The sequence below is a fragment of the Parasteatoda tepidariorum genome, chromosome X1 (genome assembly GCF_043381705.1).
Source record: "Parasteatoda tepidariorum isolate YZ-2023 chromosome X1, CAS_Ptep_4.0, whole genome shotgun sequence".
NCBI lineage: Eukaryota > Metazoa > Arthropoda > Arachnida > Araneae > Theridiidae > Parasteatoda > Parasteatoda tepidariorum.
Window position 1 is genome coordinate 45,012,542 of NC_092214.1, and position 15,392 is coordinate 45,027,933.

General features: G+C 28.2%; 1 protein-coding gene across 4 annotated transcripts in view; it reads right to left on the reverse strand.

Annotated features, from left to right (window-relative positions):
* LOC107457070 (adaptor protein complex 2, subunit alpha) overlaps window positions 1-15,392 on the reverse strand; it is a 66,055-nt gene that overhangs the window by 49,914 nt on the left and 749 nt on the right. For all 4 annotated transcript variants that reach the window (XM_016075126.3, XM_071187680.1, XM_016075124.3 and 1 more), the window contains exons 2-5: window positions 6,340-6,430; window positions 1,655-1,723; window positions 1,422-1,564; window positions 1,151-1,344 (exon numbers count right to left, since the gene is read on the reverse strand). In XM_016075126.3, the coding sequence (XP_015930612.1) occupies window positions 1,151-1,344; window positions 1,422-1,564; window positions 1,655-1,723; window positions 6,340-6,403 (470 nt within the window). In that variant the 5' untranslated portion in view covers window positions 6,404-6,430. The remainder of the gene's footprint in view (window positions 1-1,150; window positions 1,345-1,421; window positions 1,565-1,654; window positions 1,724-6,339; window positions 6,431-15,392) is intronic.

Genomic DNA, 15,392 nt, shown 5'->3' on the forward strand with positions numbered 1-15,392 from the left:
CTACTTCGTAGTTGTCTGCAACACCTTCATCTAGTTGTAATTGTGAAGGGATATCAGACTTTGATGAAGTTTCACTGATGCTTGGTGGCTCACATGTGACAAAGAAATGGTGTGTCAAACTTCCTTCAGCATAGAATGGATCTATTTCTTCGCTGGCAATCTCTTCAGCGTCTGGCGTGAAGTGGTCATTATCTCGCATCCATTGACGGCAGATTGACATCAAAGTTTCTGGTTGGTCATATCTGGTATCATCGTCCGATATTCTCCCACTATTGCATTTAGTAAAAATAGTCTCAATTCCTGCATCATGTGTAGACTCGTCATTGAATTTAGAAGACTGGCAACTCAAATTACTGGAACTCTCACTGCGTGCCTCGATGTTTTTTGCTCCACTCCAGCTTTTTTCAAATCTTTCGTTCCACAAGACAAATACCAAACCGGAGGCCATCGCAAGTGAGAATCCGTGACATTTCAAATTATTAGAAGAGGATGCGCGGACTAAGCAATATCCTATTGCAAATAAAGCAGGGATTTTCAGGAAGTGTTTAAGCATTTTAATGGACGATGCTGGATATTTTTTTCCTCTCAGATCTAACCGAACGCAAACTTTAAGAAGTCAATTTACAAAAGAAGTTAAACCAACAAACCTATTACATTTTATATCGATCGACATCTTAAACAATGCATTGGAACAATGAACTAGACAGAATTTTCCCTGTTAAATTTAAGAATTTTTTTTATTAACAATAACTTTAAAAGTTCCATTGTTTCTTTTTTATTGTTTAAAAAGATTAACATGGTATCAATTGGAAATTGGAATTTTATATACATATACATATATATACATATACATATATATACATACATATATATATACACACATATATATATACATACATATATACATACATATATATATACACACATATATATATACATACATATATATATACACACATATATATATATATGTAAGCTTCACAATTTAAAATTTGCATTAAATAATGTACTTTACATGACTATGTATAAACTCTTTACACCTTACATAACTCAAAGCTTTGATTATTTTTAAATAATTTTTTATTATAATGGATACTAAAAAATTTTAAACAGTGGAAAATTTATTAACTAATACTTTAAAAATACAAACCCAGACACTAGAAGTTTAGGAATCTCAGACCCAAATGTTTCAGCCATCTCCCGACTACCAATATTTGCAATGCACTGCAAGGACAAATTAACATGAATTGGGTTGCGAGAAGAAAGATCATTTTTTATTGACTGAATGATAAGGCGCATCAGCTCATTATTGGCATTCATCAACACAGAGATAAAGAGGTATCCCTAAAAAAATATATATATATATTTAAAAAGGCAAAGAAACATTTCTACACAATTTATGAAGATAAAGCTATACTTACAATTTGTTTTTCTGAATATTTATTAGAGCTTAAAAGATTAACAGCTTCCATATGACCAAAGTCAATGTCATGGCCCAAAAGAAATATAAATAATAGCTTGCAAACATATTTTTTCTTTTGATAACCATCAAGAGCTCTATCACCTTTGAAAAAAAAAACATTAAAACACACACATATATATATAAACAATTTAATTAAAACAGGAAAGAATACATCCTAGTTACAGTTACTACCTTTAAATTTTGATCTTATATTAGCCAATTCCTTATTGATTCTTTTTATCTCAGCTTCCTTACTTTTACCTAGAAATAAACATATTTTAATATTTGTTATATAATGCAAAACACTTAAGAATATTTTTAAAAAGTCATTTAAATAAATTGAAATTCAGTATGTCCTTTCAATTTCTTATTACAAAAATTTATAATCACAAGGAAATTTTTTCCGTAGCTATATTGAAATATTTTTGTTAATTCAGTTTGTTTATTTGATTTTTGGAAGGCAGTTTTCTTAATTTCAGTTTAATGTCATTACCAACATTTCCATATTTAATATTTTTAAAAAATCTGGAAGAGCAATCTACTAATGTTTCAGAAAGAGGACTATCAGCTGATCACAAGTTTATATTCAAAAAAATGTTACAGAAACTACAGTTTCTTAGAAAAAGACACTATAAATAACCAATACTTTCCCGAGGTGTTTCTGCTTAGTTTGTAAAATATTTAACATTATTGAACACTTTAATTAAAAAGGAAACAATGTGTTAATTAGGAAATTTGTGTAATGAATATTAAAGGAAAGTTGTACACCATTTTATGTCACTTTGTAAATCTATGTATTTAAATAAATTTTTCTATTAATAATTTTCTCATTTCATTATGTTATCATTTACTGTCATAATACTACCATTTTTAGCAAATACATACAAAGCAATATAATTATGACTAGATACAATATTTTTACTTTCTATCAAATATAATTTTTTTAAAAAAGGTTTATTTCAAACAGAACCTTTAAAAGTGAAAAAGCATTACTTAAGATATCTTACTAAAAGATTAAAAAAGAAATTAACACAAAATTGCATTTTTAACAAAATGAACAAAATTGCAATTTTATCAATATAAATAAAACCCTTATTTAGTTCTATCCTACAGATAAAAGCTTAACTTCTTTGTATTAAATATTTATAAAATATAATTTGTAGCTTTAAATTAACTCCTCAAATCACAAGCATGGAAATTTCTATTTACATAAATAGAAAATATCAGGTGCAAAATTTCTAAACAAAGGTAATTTTTAAAAAAAATTCTGTCACATGCAGGAAACATAATTCAAACAGTTGTAGGATATGAACTGAGATTCTATTTCACTTCTGTGAGATAACCCAGCTGCACACAACTTTTTTTTTTTTTCAATATGCAGTTCATATTTCCATTGAAAGCTAAGAAAATTTCCATATTATAAAAAGAATTCATAGAGAATATTTCTAACAAAAACAATTAAATGTATGCCACAAAATTCTTGAAGACTTGCTTAGCTTTTTCCATTAATATTTTAATATTTAAAAATATATAAGGCATCAAATCTATACACTAAATTTCTCTAAAAAATGACTTGCTTAAAAACTCAAAAATATTCATAATCTATACGTATTTGCTTTTCACCTTGTTAAATACTTAATGCTTAAAAGACTTCTTCCCTCAGAACCTATTTACAACTTTGTATAGGGTAATGAGAAGAAATGTTAAGAATGACAAAAACTAATCATCTTTTAATTTCTACCAATATTTTTCAAAAAACTGCTATACTTAACAGATATTACTCAGCAATATCGTTTGAAACATGTAAAACACAAGGTTAATGCCCAATCAGAAAGTGATAGTTATAGTAAGTGCTATTTGGAATTTCTTGGGATTTCTTCTCTGGCAAAATTACACAAATTTACAATTTTAAAAATTCGAACACTAAATAAAAATGATAAATAAGTGATAAATGTAAATAAGCTACTAATAGCTAAAAAAGAAGGCTTATCTTGAAAATGCTAAAAGTTAAAATTAGAATTAAAATACGAAAAAAAAAATAAGTAATCGTCAAAAAAAAATTATGGAGAGAAAAAAAAAAGTTATCTGGTAATCAATTTAGAAACCTCATTTTTTTTCATACTTTTTTTGACAAGGTTTACAGTCAATTTTAATTCCAGTATCAAAAGTTTGTTAAAAACTAAAAATATTCAGGAAACTTATGACAAAAAATTTAACCTGAAATGCAAACTGGTGAGGGAAAGAGTCTAGAGCTCAAAATACAGCTAGCTGATTAAAAGTACAGAGTTCAGAGTAAAAAAACAAGATTTTCTAAACAAATGATATTTCTATAAAATATACTTGTCATTTTAAAATTTACTATCTTTTTCTATTATATAGAACAGTATGTCAAAAAGTTTGTCTTCAAATTTTTTTACAATCTATAGTAACATAAAAAAATAGGAAGGATATCTTTTTTTTTGCCAATGCCTTTTAAAACCTAAATATAATTCTTTTTTTAATACTCTTGCTTAATGTGGTACCATAGAATTAATGTAATTTATTATCAAAATTTAAAAAATAAAATGCATGTCAGAGTGTCTACCAGGTCCAAGAGAAATAAATTCATGAAATTCTTGACCTTTTTTCACAACATTTGCCTTAGTTTTTTACTAATACTTCTTTATTTATAAAATTATCTGTATTAATAGAACTACATTATTCATAGATTTAATTCATGTGAATAGGATTTGAAGTGCTTAAAACCTTTTTTGGAACAATTTCAGAACACAAAAATTCTCACTTCGGTACATGAAAATCTTGTTTCTTTTCAGCGGCATTGTCATTAACAGGAATTTTCCTGCTCAACTACAAAATTCATCACACTGTACAAGTGGATAAGTAACATTAAGACACATTTTAAATAGAACAGGGGGATTACTTATCTGCATGCAAACACCTTGAATTTAATATTGTTCATATTATAAAACACATTGCAATGTGCAAAATTTTAAAAATGGGTGAATATGGATTCCTGTGTGTGATTTACAAATCATGTAAATATATGCGGTGTGAAGTTAGTTGTTTCAATCAGTAGTAAATAGACGGTAACAAAAAGAAAATAAAGGACTAAGAAAACTAACAAATAATGGCTTTAAGTTCTATTTAGACAGACTGAAAAAAGTCATTTCTTCAAAATACTCACTCATTCAAAATAGGTTCATTCTCATTTTTATAACAGGAGAACAGCAATGGTTATATAGCCATACACGAAAATTTCTCAAGGAAAAAAAAAATATTACTTTTAAAATATATTTAACAGAGTAATGACTTTTTTTTATAAAAATTTAAAGCAATACATTTTATTTGGTATATTAGGGTTTAAAAATATTTCAAAAATCAATTTTCTAAAAAAATGGAATAATTTGAGAGAACTGAAAGAGGGAGCAAGCAGCATTTATAATAATCCTGGACCCTTTTGGAGAAAAAAGGTACTCAAATGCTAAAAAGTGCACATCATAGAAATACATGTCAAACTAATAACCTAATTTAATTGTTAATTTAAAATTTTAAAAGAACATAAAACTAATAACCTAATTTAATTGTTAATTTTAACTTTTAAATATTTTAAAAGAACATCTAAAAATGTTTCTTCTTTAAACATTCCGCAAGATTTAATCTGGAATTGTTATAATAAAGTGGTAGCAAATTATGTAGTAAATTTCGTTGGAGAAGGACAGTTACACCTACTTTTTAATAGAGTAACTAGTAGAGTGTTGTTTTAACGTTGCATTTTATATGATACTTATAGTTTTTGATATTTAGAGGTGAAAAAATTACTTAAAAGGAAAAATACTCAACTGAAAGTAACTTGACTTTCGCTATCACTAGGAAATACTATTTTACAAAGCGGAGCAAGCTGGCATCTCTGGATGCGGTAGATAGCTCGCCTCACGAATTTTAAGAATTTCTTAAAAGTATTCGTAGTACACAAATAACAGTTTTTAAGTACTTTTCGTTTTTAACATAGTCAATTCAGAATAACAATGGCGAACGAACTCAGCTCGTCAGTGCGCATTGGGGAAAAATTTCATTACGCGAGTAGTGCTTGTTACTAACTATTACTGTCTAAATCTTGCTCCCGAGCGGAACTCGTTTGCACGCATTATGAGGCACGATTCGATTGCGAACTGAACTCATTCATAACCGTCAAAGGGTTAAAAAAAATGAAAAATATTAATGAAATAACTTTATTGAGGATATAATATATTTTTGCAAAGAAGACTTAACTTTCAAAAAGAAACACTTATTAACACACTGGCAATTTAACAAATGGGAGAAATTGGGAAAATGTATCTTCCCAATAGGTGAGGTTGCTGCGAGGAGAAGACAGAAGGTTAAAATAACACTTTTTACGTGCAGAACCGTCAGTGGAGTAAATTTCTTTCATAAGAATTTCAGTGAAATTATTTTTTATTAGGAATATGCCTTCAATAGTATCTTTAAAAAGCATAGCATATGAACTTTCCTAAAAACCTGCTTACACTTAGTATAACAGCGACTCAAAATTCACGGAAATCTTATTCATGAAAAGATAGTGAAATATTCTGGAACAAATCTTATGATACAGATATGCGAGTGCAAATACAGAATTAACAATAGTTTTAGTAACCTCTTCAAAGCAGAAACTGAAAAATTATAGAGAAAATTAAGATTTTTTAAAATGTTGTACATAATTTTTATCATTATTTTTTTTTAATAAGAAAAACAAGAGGAAATTGTCGAGTTACAGAAAATTGGGAAGTCATAGAAAAATACAAAAGTCGCACATTAAAAAAATTGAGTTGGAATGCTAGTTTAGTTATAAAGGCACGTTAGAAAAGATAAAAGCAACTCACAATTTCTTATATCAGAAATAAAAACAGCTAGGCCGCGCATGCCTTCTCCTCGAACTGCAGGCATTTTTTATAGGTGTGCAGTATACACAATCTGGAAAGAAAAAAAGAATTAGACACTTTAATCTTAATAATAATCAGTAACAAAGTAGCAGCAAACTATTGGTTCCTTTTATCCTTTCAGTATTTTCATATGAAGAGTAAATTTTTTATATTGAAACATTTTTTCTAATTCATACAATAGAACTTAACATTTTATCTACCATATTCCTAATTCGAATAAGACTTGACATGAAATTAGAATATTTTGGATGGTTTTTACTTTCAAGTGTATTCAATAAAAATCTCATTACCATGCTTAGTTATGTGCTGAAAGAGGATTTTCCTGTACAATGGAAGATATAAATTTAAAATAAAGCTTAATCGATAGTGTTAAAAGTGCATCATTATCGTTATCCATCCAAGAATATTTCCCGATACCTACATGCTAAATTTAGAAACTTTAATTATATATTTACTGAAAAATAACAATAATCTAGGAAAATTTAATACAGCCAAACCCCGGTATAGTGAACCTTCAAGGGACCGAAGTTTCGGTTCACTATAACCGGGAGTTCACTATATCCGTTACCCAGGTAATTTAACTAATGGTTCCAAAACTCCTCTCTTTTATTACAGATTATTCCAATAAATGACTGAAAAATATTATGTAGTAGCAAAAAATGTGTTATTTTTCATTACTCTTCGCCTTGCGTACAAAAAAAAAATTAGTAATCTTTAGCTGATGAGCAATCCTCAATATCAGATATGGAAACACTTCCCGACTCTCAGCTAATTTTTCCTGAATTTCTGTTATTCCGCTTTTTAAGCTAACCTTTGTCTAACCTGCCATTTGAGCACATAAAAGTAGTCTCACTAACTCGCTTAGCAAATTCATCGAAATTTTTTTTTCATGAGCAGAAATTGTCTATTTTTCCATGTGTTACAAACTGTAGATTTGGATAGTATATATTCCCTGCAAATATCAGTTTGATTACATTCATTTTCAATTTTTCTAATCATGCCCATTTTATCATCAATGGAGAATGTTTTACGTTTACCATAGTTGAATTTGAGACACTTGTTTGCAGGCTTTTTTTAACTGAACTGAGAGCAAAAAGAAGTTGAAATGAGGGCCTTATCAACACAGATTAGTGTCCAACCTTTGACCAATAATGAATAATTACTCATTCCCTCTGACAGAAAATGCATATTGATCCCATTGACACCTGACAGGTGCATCATCTGCCAGGGTTGGAAACATCTGCTTGGCATGTTTAGGGATGGGAAATAAAGATAAAAGAAGCAACCAAGAAGAAATGCTTATCGCTACATTCCCCTCTATAGATGGTTTTAAAATTCGGTATATCTATTTATTTTTAAGTAGAAATTTCAAAATTATTACAAATAAAATGAAGAAAAAAATCAGACGAAGACAGAAAAAAGTTCACTATACCCAACTTCCTCAACTTTTTGGTTGACTATATCCACAAAAAATAACATTATACGTGTACAGCAAGGCACGGGGTCGAACATTTCGTTCACTATATCCGGGAGTTCACTATAAACCGTGTTCACTATAGCGGGGTTTGACTATTAATTTTGAAAAAATAAGAAACTATTCAATTGACTAGCTTCCTACCTTAAAATTTGATACTTTAAATAACGTAGTTTACAAAACTATTTAAATTTTTTACACCTTACATAACTCAAAAGTTTTGAATATTTTTAAATATAGTTTTTTTTTTCACTCAATATGCTTACAGGTATATATTATACACACACAATGTAAAAGTCATATCTGGAATTTTGGAAAAATTTTGAAATTTGAAACAGGTGTACAAAAAAAAATTATATATATATATATATATNTATATATATATATATATAAAAATTTCAATGATTTAGTAAAAGCTATAATTTCCAGAATTCATTTTATTGCAATGTTTGCAAAACATTATTAAAAATTTTATATTTATTTTTCAAAAGAGAAAATAACCAGTATTTTCAGAATAATATGGTGTCAAATATTTTAATATAAAAAATGGCTTATATATAGTATTAACATTTACTTTTTTTTTTTTTTTAGTCTGCCTTAGTGTAAAATACTCATGGTACACTCAAAGCAAAAAAAATACCAGTTTTCAATTTTGCTCAAATATAACTAATCAAGTTAATTCATTAAATAAATGATCCCATGAAACTGAAACATAAACTTGATGTAAAAACTTCATTTGCTTAAAAAAATATAAAGATTGTATAAAAAGCAGACAAGTTTCGAGCACTCAAAAATAAGGCGCCCTTTCTCAAGACTCGTCAAATGTGAATGGAGGAAACAAAAGTTTGAAACAAAACAAAATTTGCAAATAAAATATTGGCAAATAAAGGTGGAAAACTAAACTAGAAAATTCACAGTAGCCGATTGAGGCAAAGCAGGAAAAAATTCATCTCCACATGCTATGGAGAGGTGGAGAAGAGCTTGTGTTGTTAACAAGGGAATCAAATTTTTTGAGGCAAATGAAGTTTATTATCAAATAGCACATAATTTTTCAACAAAAGTGATTTTTAGAAACTTTAGTTTTCCATTGATTTTTTTTAAATTATAGAACAGAAGGGAAAAGTATGGAAACCTAAGATTATTGGCTTTAAAATAGGAACATTAGCAAATACAGAATAAAGAATTAAACATGAAATCTTTTCTTGCTTCCCTTACTTTTTTTTTTTTTAATTTAGCAAATTTTTCTTTTTTTGTATCTTACTTACTTTTTAAACTGCTTTTTTTTAAAGTTTTTCCTCCCCCTTATTATAATTTTTCATGAACCATAGATATACAGATAAAACTTTTGTTTATATTATGGTGCCATGCCTTCTACGGAATAGAAATAAAACCGAAAACAGATTTTTAGCATTTAAATATGGTGTTTAGAACTTTTGTCTATCTGGAATTCGCAGATTCCCATACATTCAATATAATTGAGCTTTTACTAGTAATTTTAGAGGTGTAAAGCTTTTACTGCCCATCTGCCCTATTTTTAAAAAAGGAGACCAACTTGAATGTCGTAACTACAGAGGTATAACACTCCTCAATACGGCATATAAAATCTTCTCCAATATTCTTTTCAAAAGGCTCCAGCCTTTTGCTGATAAAGCGGTCGGAAATTACCAATGTGGATTCAGGCCTCAAAGGTCTACCATTGACCAAATTCATACTCTAAGACAGATCCTTGAAAAAACTAAAGAGTTCAACATCAGGACTTTTCACCTATTTATAGACTTCAAAGCTGCCTACGACAGTATTAAAAGAGATAAATTACTTGAAGCGATGAACGAGTTCGGAATCCCTACAAAACTCGTAAGTCTCACCCGTGCCACTATCAACAATGTGAGATGCAGGATTAAAATCCAAAGCCATCTATCTGAACCTTTCATTACCGAAAGAGGCCTGCGCCAGGGAGACTCTCTTGCTTGTCTGCTTTTTAACCTGGCATTGGAGAAATGCATTCGGGATAGCGGATTAAACCGAGGAGGATCTATTTGGAACAGATCTCTCCAAATCCTCGCTTATGCGGACGACATTGATATCATTGGAAGATCAGAACGGGCTGTTAAAGATGCCTTTCAAGCCCTTGAGGCCTCTGCTATAAATATGGGCCTTTCCATTAACGAAGACAAGACCAAATTCATGGAGTTTTCAAGCTCAACTGTAAACTATAGTGAACCTTTGCAGATAAACGGACATTCCTTTGAAAAGGTTAAAGAATTTAAGTATCTTGGTACAATTATCAATGACCAAAACAAACTGAAACCTGAAATTGACAATAGAATCAATATGGCCAACAGATGTTTTTTTGGACTAAAAAGTCAACTAAGATCGAATTTTATTAGCCAAAAAACAAAACTAAAATTATATAAGACACTCATTCTGCCTGTCTTGCTATACGGAAACGAAACCTGGACTTTAAACCTTGACGTCCAACGCCCGATAGAAACGTTTGAAAGAAAGATACTTAGAACTATCTTTGGTGCCATACCAGAGGGGGGATGTTGGCGAACACGGTACAACTTTGAACTTTATGGGCTCTATAAACATCCTCAAATTATGCAGATAATCCGAAGCAACCGACTAAGATGGCTCGGACATATATGGAGAGGCTCTGAAGATAGCCCTGTAAAAATTGCCACCTTCAAGAACCCTCAGGGGTCCCGCTCTAGAGGTAGACCACCTACTCGATGGCTCAAAGACACTGAAAACGACCTCAAAGTCCTGAAACTTAAGAACTGGAGGGGAGTTGCCATGGACAGAGGGAGCTGGAGAAGGTGTGCTGTTGAGGCAGCCAAGGCCTGCAAAGGGCTGTTGCGCTCCTGAAGAAGAAAGCTTTTACTAATTACTGGTGAATTGTTTCCCTTTTCCCAAAATAGTTTCCGTAGTCACTGTTGATATCTTCAAGTACTTGCGAAGCAAAAAAAACTTAATATGTATGTACTACAAAATTTATTTAATTATTATAGATCGAATTTCCTAAATCCAGAGTATAATCTAAGCCAAAGGGCTTAGTAGCAAATCTAAATATTGAGAGAATAAATTGATATTATATGAAAATAAGGGTGTTAGTATGCCAGATTATGATGTTAATAAAAGATTTGGAGATGTCAGATTTATATAAGAGTTCAAAAAAGACTAAGAAAAATCTTATTCCTTAATATACAGGATAAGATCAACTCAACTTTAAGACCAACTCAAGGAACTTTTGATCAGATCTTCACATTTTAGGACTCAATTTTAATGGTTTGAGGTAACACCTCAAATATGCTAATTAAGTAGTGCAGATGATATTTTAAATTACGAAATCAGACACAAAAACATACTTTCTTTGAAGAAACCTTTGATTGATTCGGATTTTTGACTCCAAAAATAATCACAGCAATCTGTAAAATACAATCCCAAAAGTTGGGTCCGAAAAGTAGTTCTTAGAATAATTTGCATAGTTTGTTTTAAACACCATTTTGTATGAATCCAACTTTTGTGGAATTACTGTCCTAAGTATGAAAAGTGCCAAAAAAAACCCACCATAGATGGCGTTCTATTTGAATAAAATGTAACTTCCAAGTTAAAGAAGAATACTCTTCAACAGAATAGTAAAAGTTTAATTGCAGTATTATTTCTTTTAGAGCAAATAAATGTGATTTCACCTTAAAAAATCTGTGGGTCACAATATTGAATATAATTACTGTCTCCTTATTTTCTTCCATAAAATATCAGGCAAGTAAAAAATTTTGATTTATAAAAAATGTAATTAAGTAAAGAATTTAATAGTTTTTCATCTATTTGGTAAAAAACTATCTTTTCATAATTACTACCCCTACCTGAAATACACTTATAGGGGTCAGTGATTTCCTAAAGTTTAGAATTGCTTTACTAATTGAAAAACTTTTTATGTGTTTGACTCATTTGGTTATTACATATTTAGTTTCCTTTTTGTCAGATTTCAATAAAGAAGTTATCATTTAACGATAAGAACATTGCTCGTAAACATAATACGAAATTTTAATACTTAGAAGCAAATTATTATATAACATAAATATATTATTGAAATAAAGTTAAAATAATCTATTTATCAGCATTTAGATAGTTATGAATACATTCTACTTTGTGCTTCAACTATAGTTTGATTAGAATAACAAAATATTAAGTTTGTAAAGTAAAACCAAATAGCTAAAAAAAAAATATTATTAAATGTATTTTGATTTGCTTCATAAATTTTTAATTAGAAATTAATTTGGCATGTTTGTCTTCCATTTCTACTTTTATTAAGAATTGAATTATTTAAAATATTTATACAATTTCATTCAGTTATAATTAATATCTGACCATTAATACCTAAATTTTGTAGTTTTAATATTTTTTGTCAGTTTTTATTTAAAAAATTGTTAGTAGAAATAAGAATTTAGTAACTAAAAAAAAATAATAATGATTTTTTAAGTATTACAGAAATTTGCAATTTCAATTCTAACTACTCCTTTACATTCCTTAATTTTATAAAAATTATATAAATATAGGTGATAAAAAGACAATGAATAAAATTTCTACCTGAATAAAAAGTTAAATGAAATTTTACTGGAATATTTGGATGAAAAGTTTTATTAGTCGCATCTACAATTTTGTGTTATTATAAAAATGTCATAAAGGTCAATTTCTACTCATTTCTATGCCATAACCAATTTATATAAATATACAAGATATATTTCAAAATGTAAAAACAAACAATATCTATGTTTTTAGGTATAGAGCACATGGTGTAGTTTAGGGGTGTACAACCAGCGGCCCGCAAGAGCTTCTGGGCGCAATTTTTTTCTCTTTCCCCTGAAAATTAAAAAAATCTGGAAAATTTTGAATTGCAAATTTGAGTCATCACTTTTTGATGCGCTCAATTTCCACCAATTCTGTTGTAAATATATGTAGTTTTTCTATAGTTTTTCAACAGTTATTGCTACGAAATTCTGTATAGTTTTTGAAAACCTAATAGTTTTAATAGGTTATTATGATGCAATAGTTATGAATTTAAGAAATAACTTTTTCACAGTCATTTTTTCAGATTTTGTAATCAATCCATGTGATGTTCCAAAGGTTTTTTTTTGGCATTTATAACTACCAATTTCTATACTGTTTTTAAAATGTAAATACACTTATTACCGCTTGTGACTTATAAATTGTGCATTTAATTGATCACCGACATGCTTCATTTTTGCTAATTTCATCATAAATGAATTTTTTTTAAAGGCTGTAATTACCACTCTTTTGCATGGGATTTTGAAAATCTCATATTTTCACTATGAGAGAATTACGACACGCGAGTTTCAAATAGCACATTTAAATAATCACTTTTTGAAGCACTTTGTTTCCACTGTTATTTTTCAATCATTTTTTCAAAAATTTTTGGATTGCATAATGGTTTTAAAGTTAAAAAAATTCCAAATTTTATTACAACTAGTGAATTTTAAATTCTAATAATTAAAAGTTTAATTTTCCAAAAATAGGTTACTAAGTTTACTGATGAAAATATTTAGTGTTTAGAACACCAATTTTAAGATAAAAATTATCATATTTGCCACCAGCATAACTAAATATGCTTGCAGTCTCCATTAGTCAATCTGCTGTCCAAGTGGTCCTTCACTTAAAAAGGTTATGCATCCCTAGTGTAGTTGATTATATATATATATATTTATACATACAGACCCATATAATATATATGAACGTAGCTCACGGAAAATGTATCCTTATCGCAGAAAATTTTTTACTGTTGCTAAAAAAAGAAAAAAATCTGCCTCGTCAATAAAACTTTCTTGTTCGAATTTCCTGAGAAAAAAAAACAATATTTTTTCCTACCAATGCAAACAAGATTTAAGATTGCGTAACACGTTTCATATTTGAAATATTTTATATCAAATATTGCGTTTGTGATTTTTAAGTCACTATTATGATTTGTGTTAGACTTTAAAATTGTATATCAGAATTCACATTTTTTTCGCGATTTTAAAACCAAACAAAGATTAGTATTCTTAAGACTTTAAAATCACAGAAATTCATATTCATGTGATTTCAAAATCATATATAGATTCATATTCACACAATTTTAAAATCAGAGTTTGGTATTTACACTATTTTAAAATCAAATAATATAGAGTTTTGTATTCACAAGATTTAGAAGTCACTATTATAAATTGTGTTCAAGTGACTTAAAAAATTATACACCGCAATTCATATTCACACAATTTTAAAATCAAAATGAGATCTGATTTCTTACTATTAGAAGTTATTTACTATAGTTTTAATTCATTTTTGTTCCATTACTAAAAACAGTATGCTTTGAGCTTAAAATTTATAAACTGATTTATTTCAAACAAACTTTTAGGTAAAATATGTGAGCCAAAGTTGAATTTTTTTTATAACTAATAAATTTTGTGTAAAATATAATTTTTATACCTAATTTTAAATTTAAGATTTAATGTTTTGATACTTTAATATAATGTTTTTGAAATTATTTTAAATGTTTGTCAAATTTTCAAAAATGTCAGAAAGACTTGAAAGGCCAGATAAACATTAATAATGTTAGATAAGCAATCTAAAATACAATCCCACTAGTTAGTAATAATAAATATTAATAATGCAAATAAATATTAAAAAATGTTACAATTATTAAATTCCAAAAAAATGACACTAAAAAAATTTCCTTAACACTACACCTATGACAAAGATCTATTGTAAAAGATCTATTATTTATTCTATTTGGGTGAAATTGTATAAATAAATATTTATAAGCATAGGTGTTATTCATAAATAGCTATAACAGTTATAAGATAAGCTTCCTTTTTTTTTACTAAAAATACAATCACTATTACATGCACTTGTTTTTCGTAAATTACCCAACTATATTTGAGCTAGCGTAACTTAGTAATATGTTAAACTAATTAACTAAAATTTTGGCAAGCAATGCTAGTCTTTTCTTGAACTACAAACTAAATTACAAGTTTATATAAAATCACAATTAACTTTACTATGCCAAGTAATACATTCTAAATTTTAACAATAGATTATCTTTTAACATTAGATCTTTTAACAAAGATTTGTTTCTTTCCTCAATTCTGAGATTTTTCATTAGAGTGATAAACTACTTTTAAAACTTTGAGAGAAATACTAGAATATAATATAAGTCATAATTATTCTTTAATTAGAAATTACATCAATGAAGTGTATACTGCCAGGTTAAATGTAAACATACAATGTAACTTAATTTAAATATTTGTCACCAAATCAAAACCATAACAATTTTACAAAATACAAATATATTATAGAAATACCTCAGTTTTATTCACCAAATAAATGCATACAATAATAAAGTCACTTAAACTAAAATTGAAACAAGGCCATAATTGATTAATGTGGCATTTGACTAATAAGTTGTTTGTATTTTTATTCTTTTGGCTGTTAAGCAGTTGACCCGTCCAGTTGCTTAAAATCA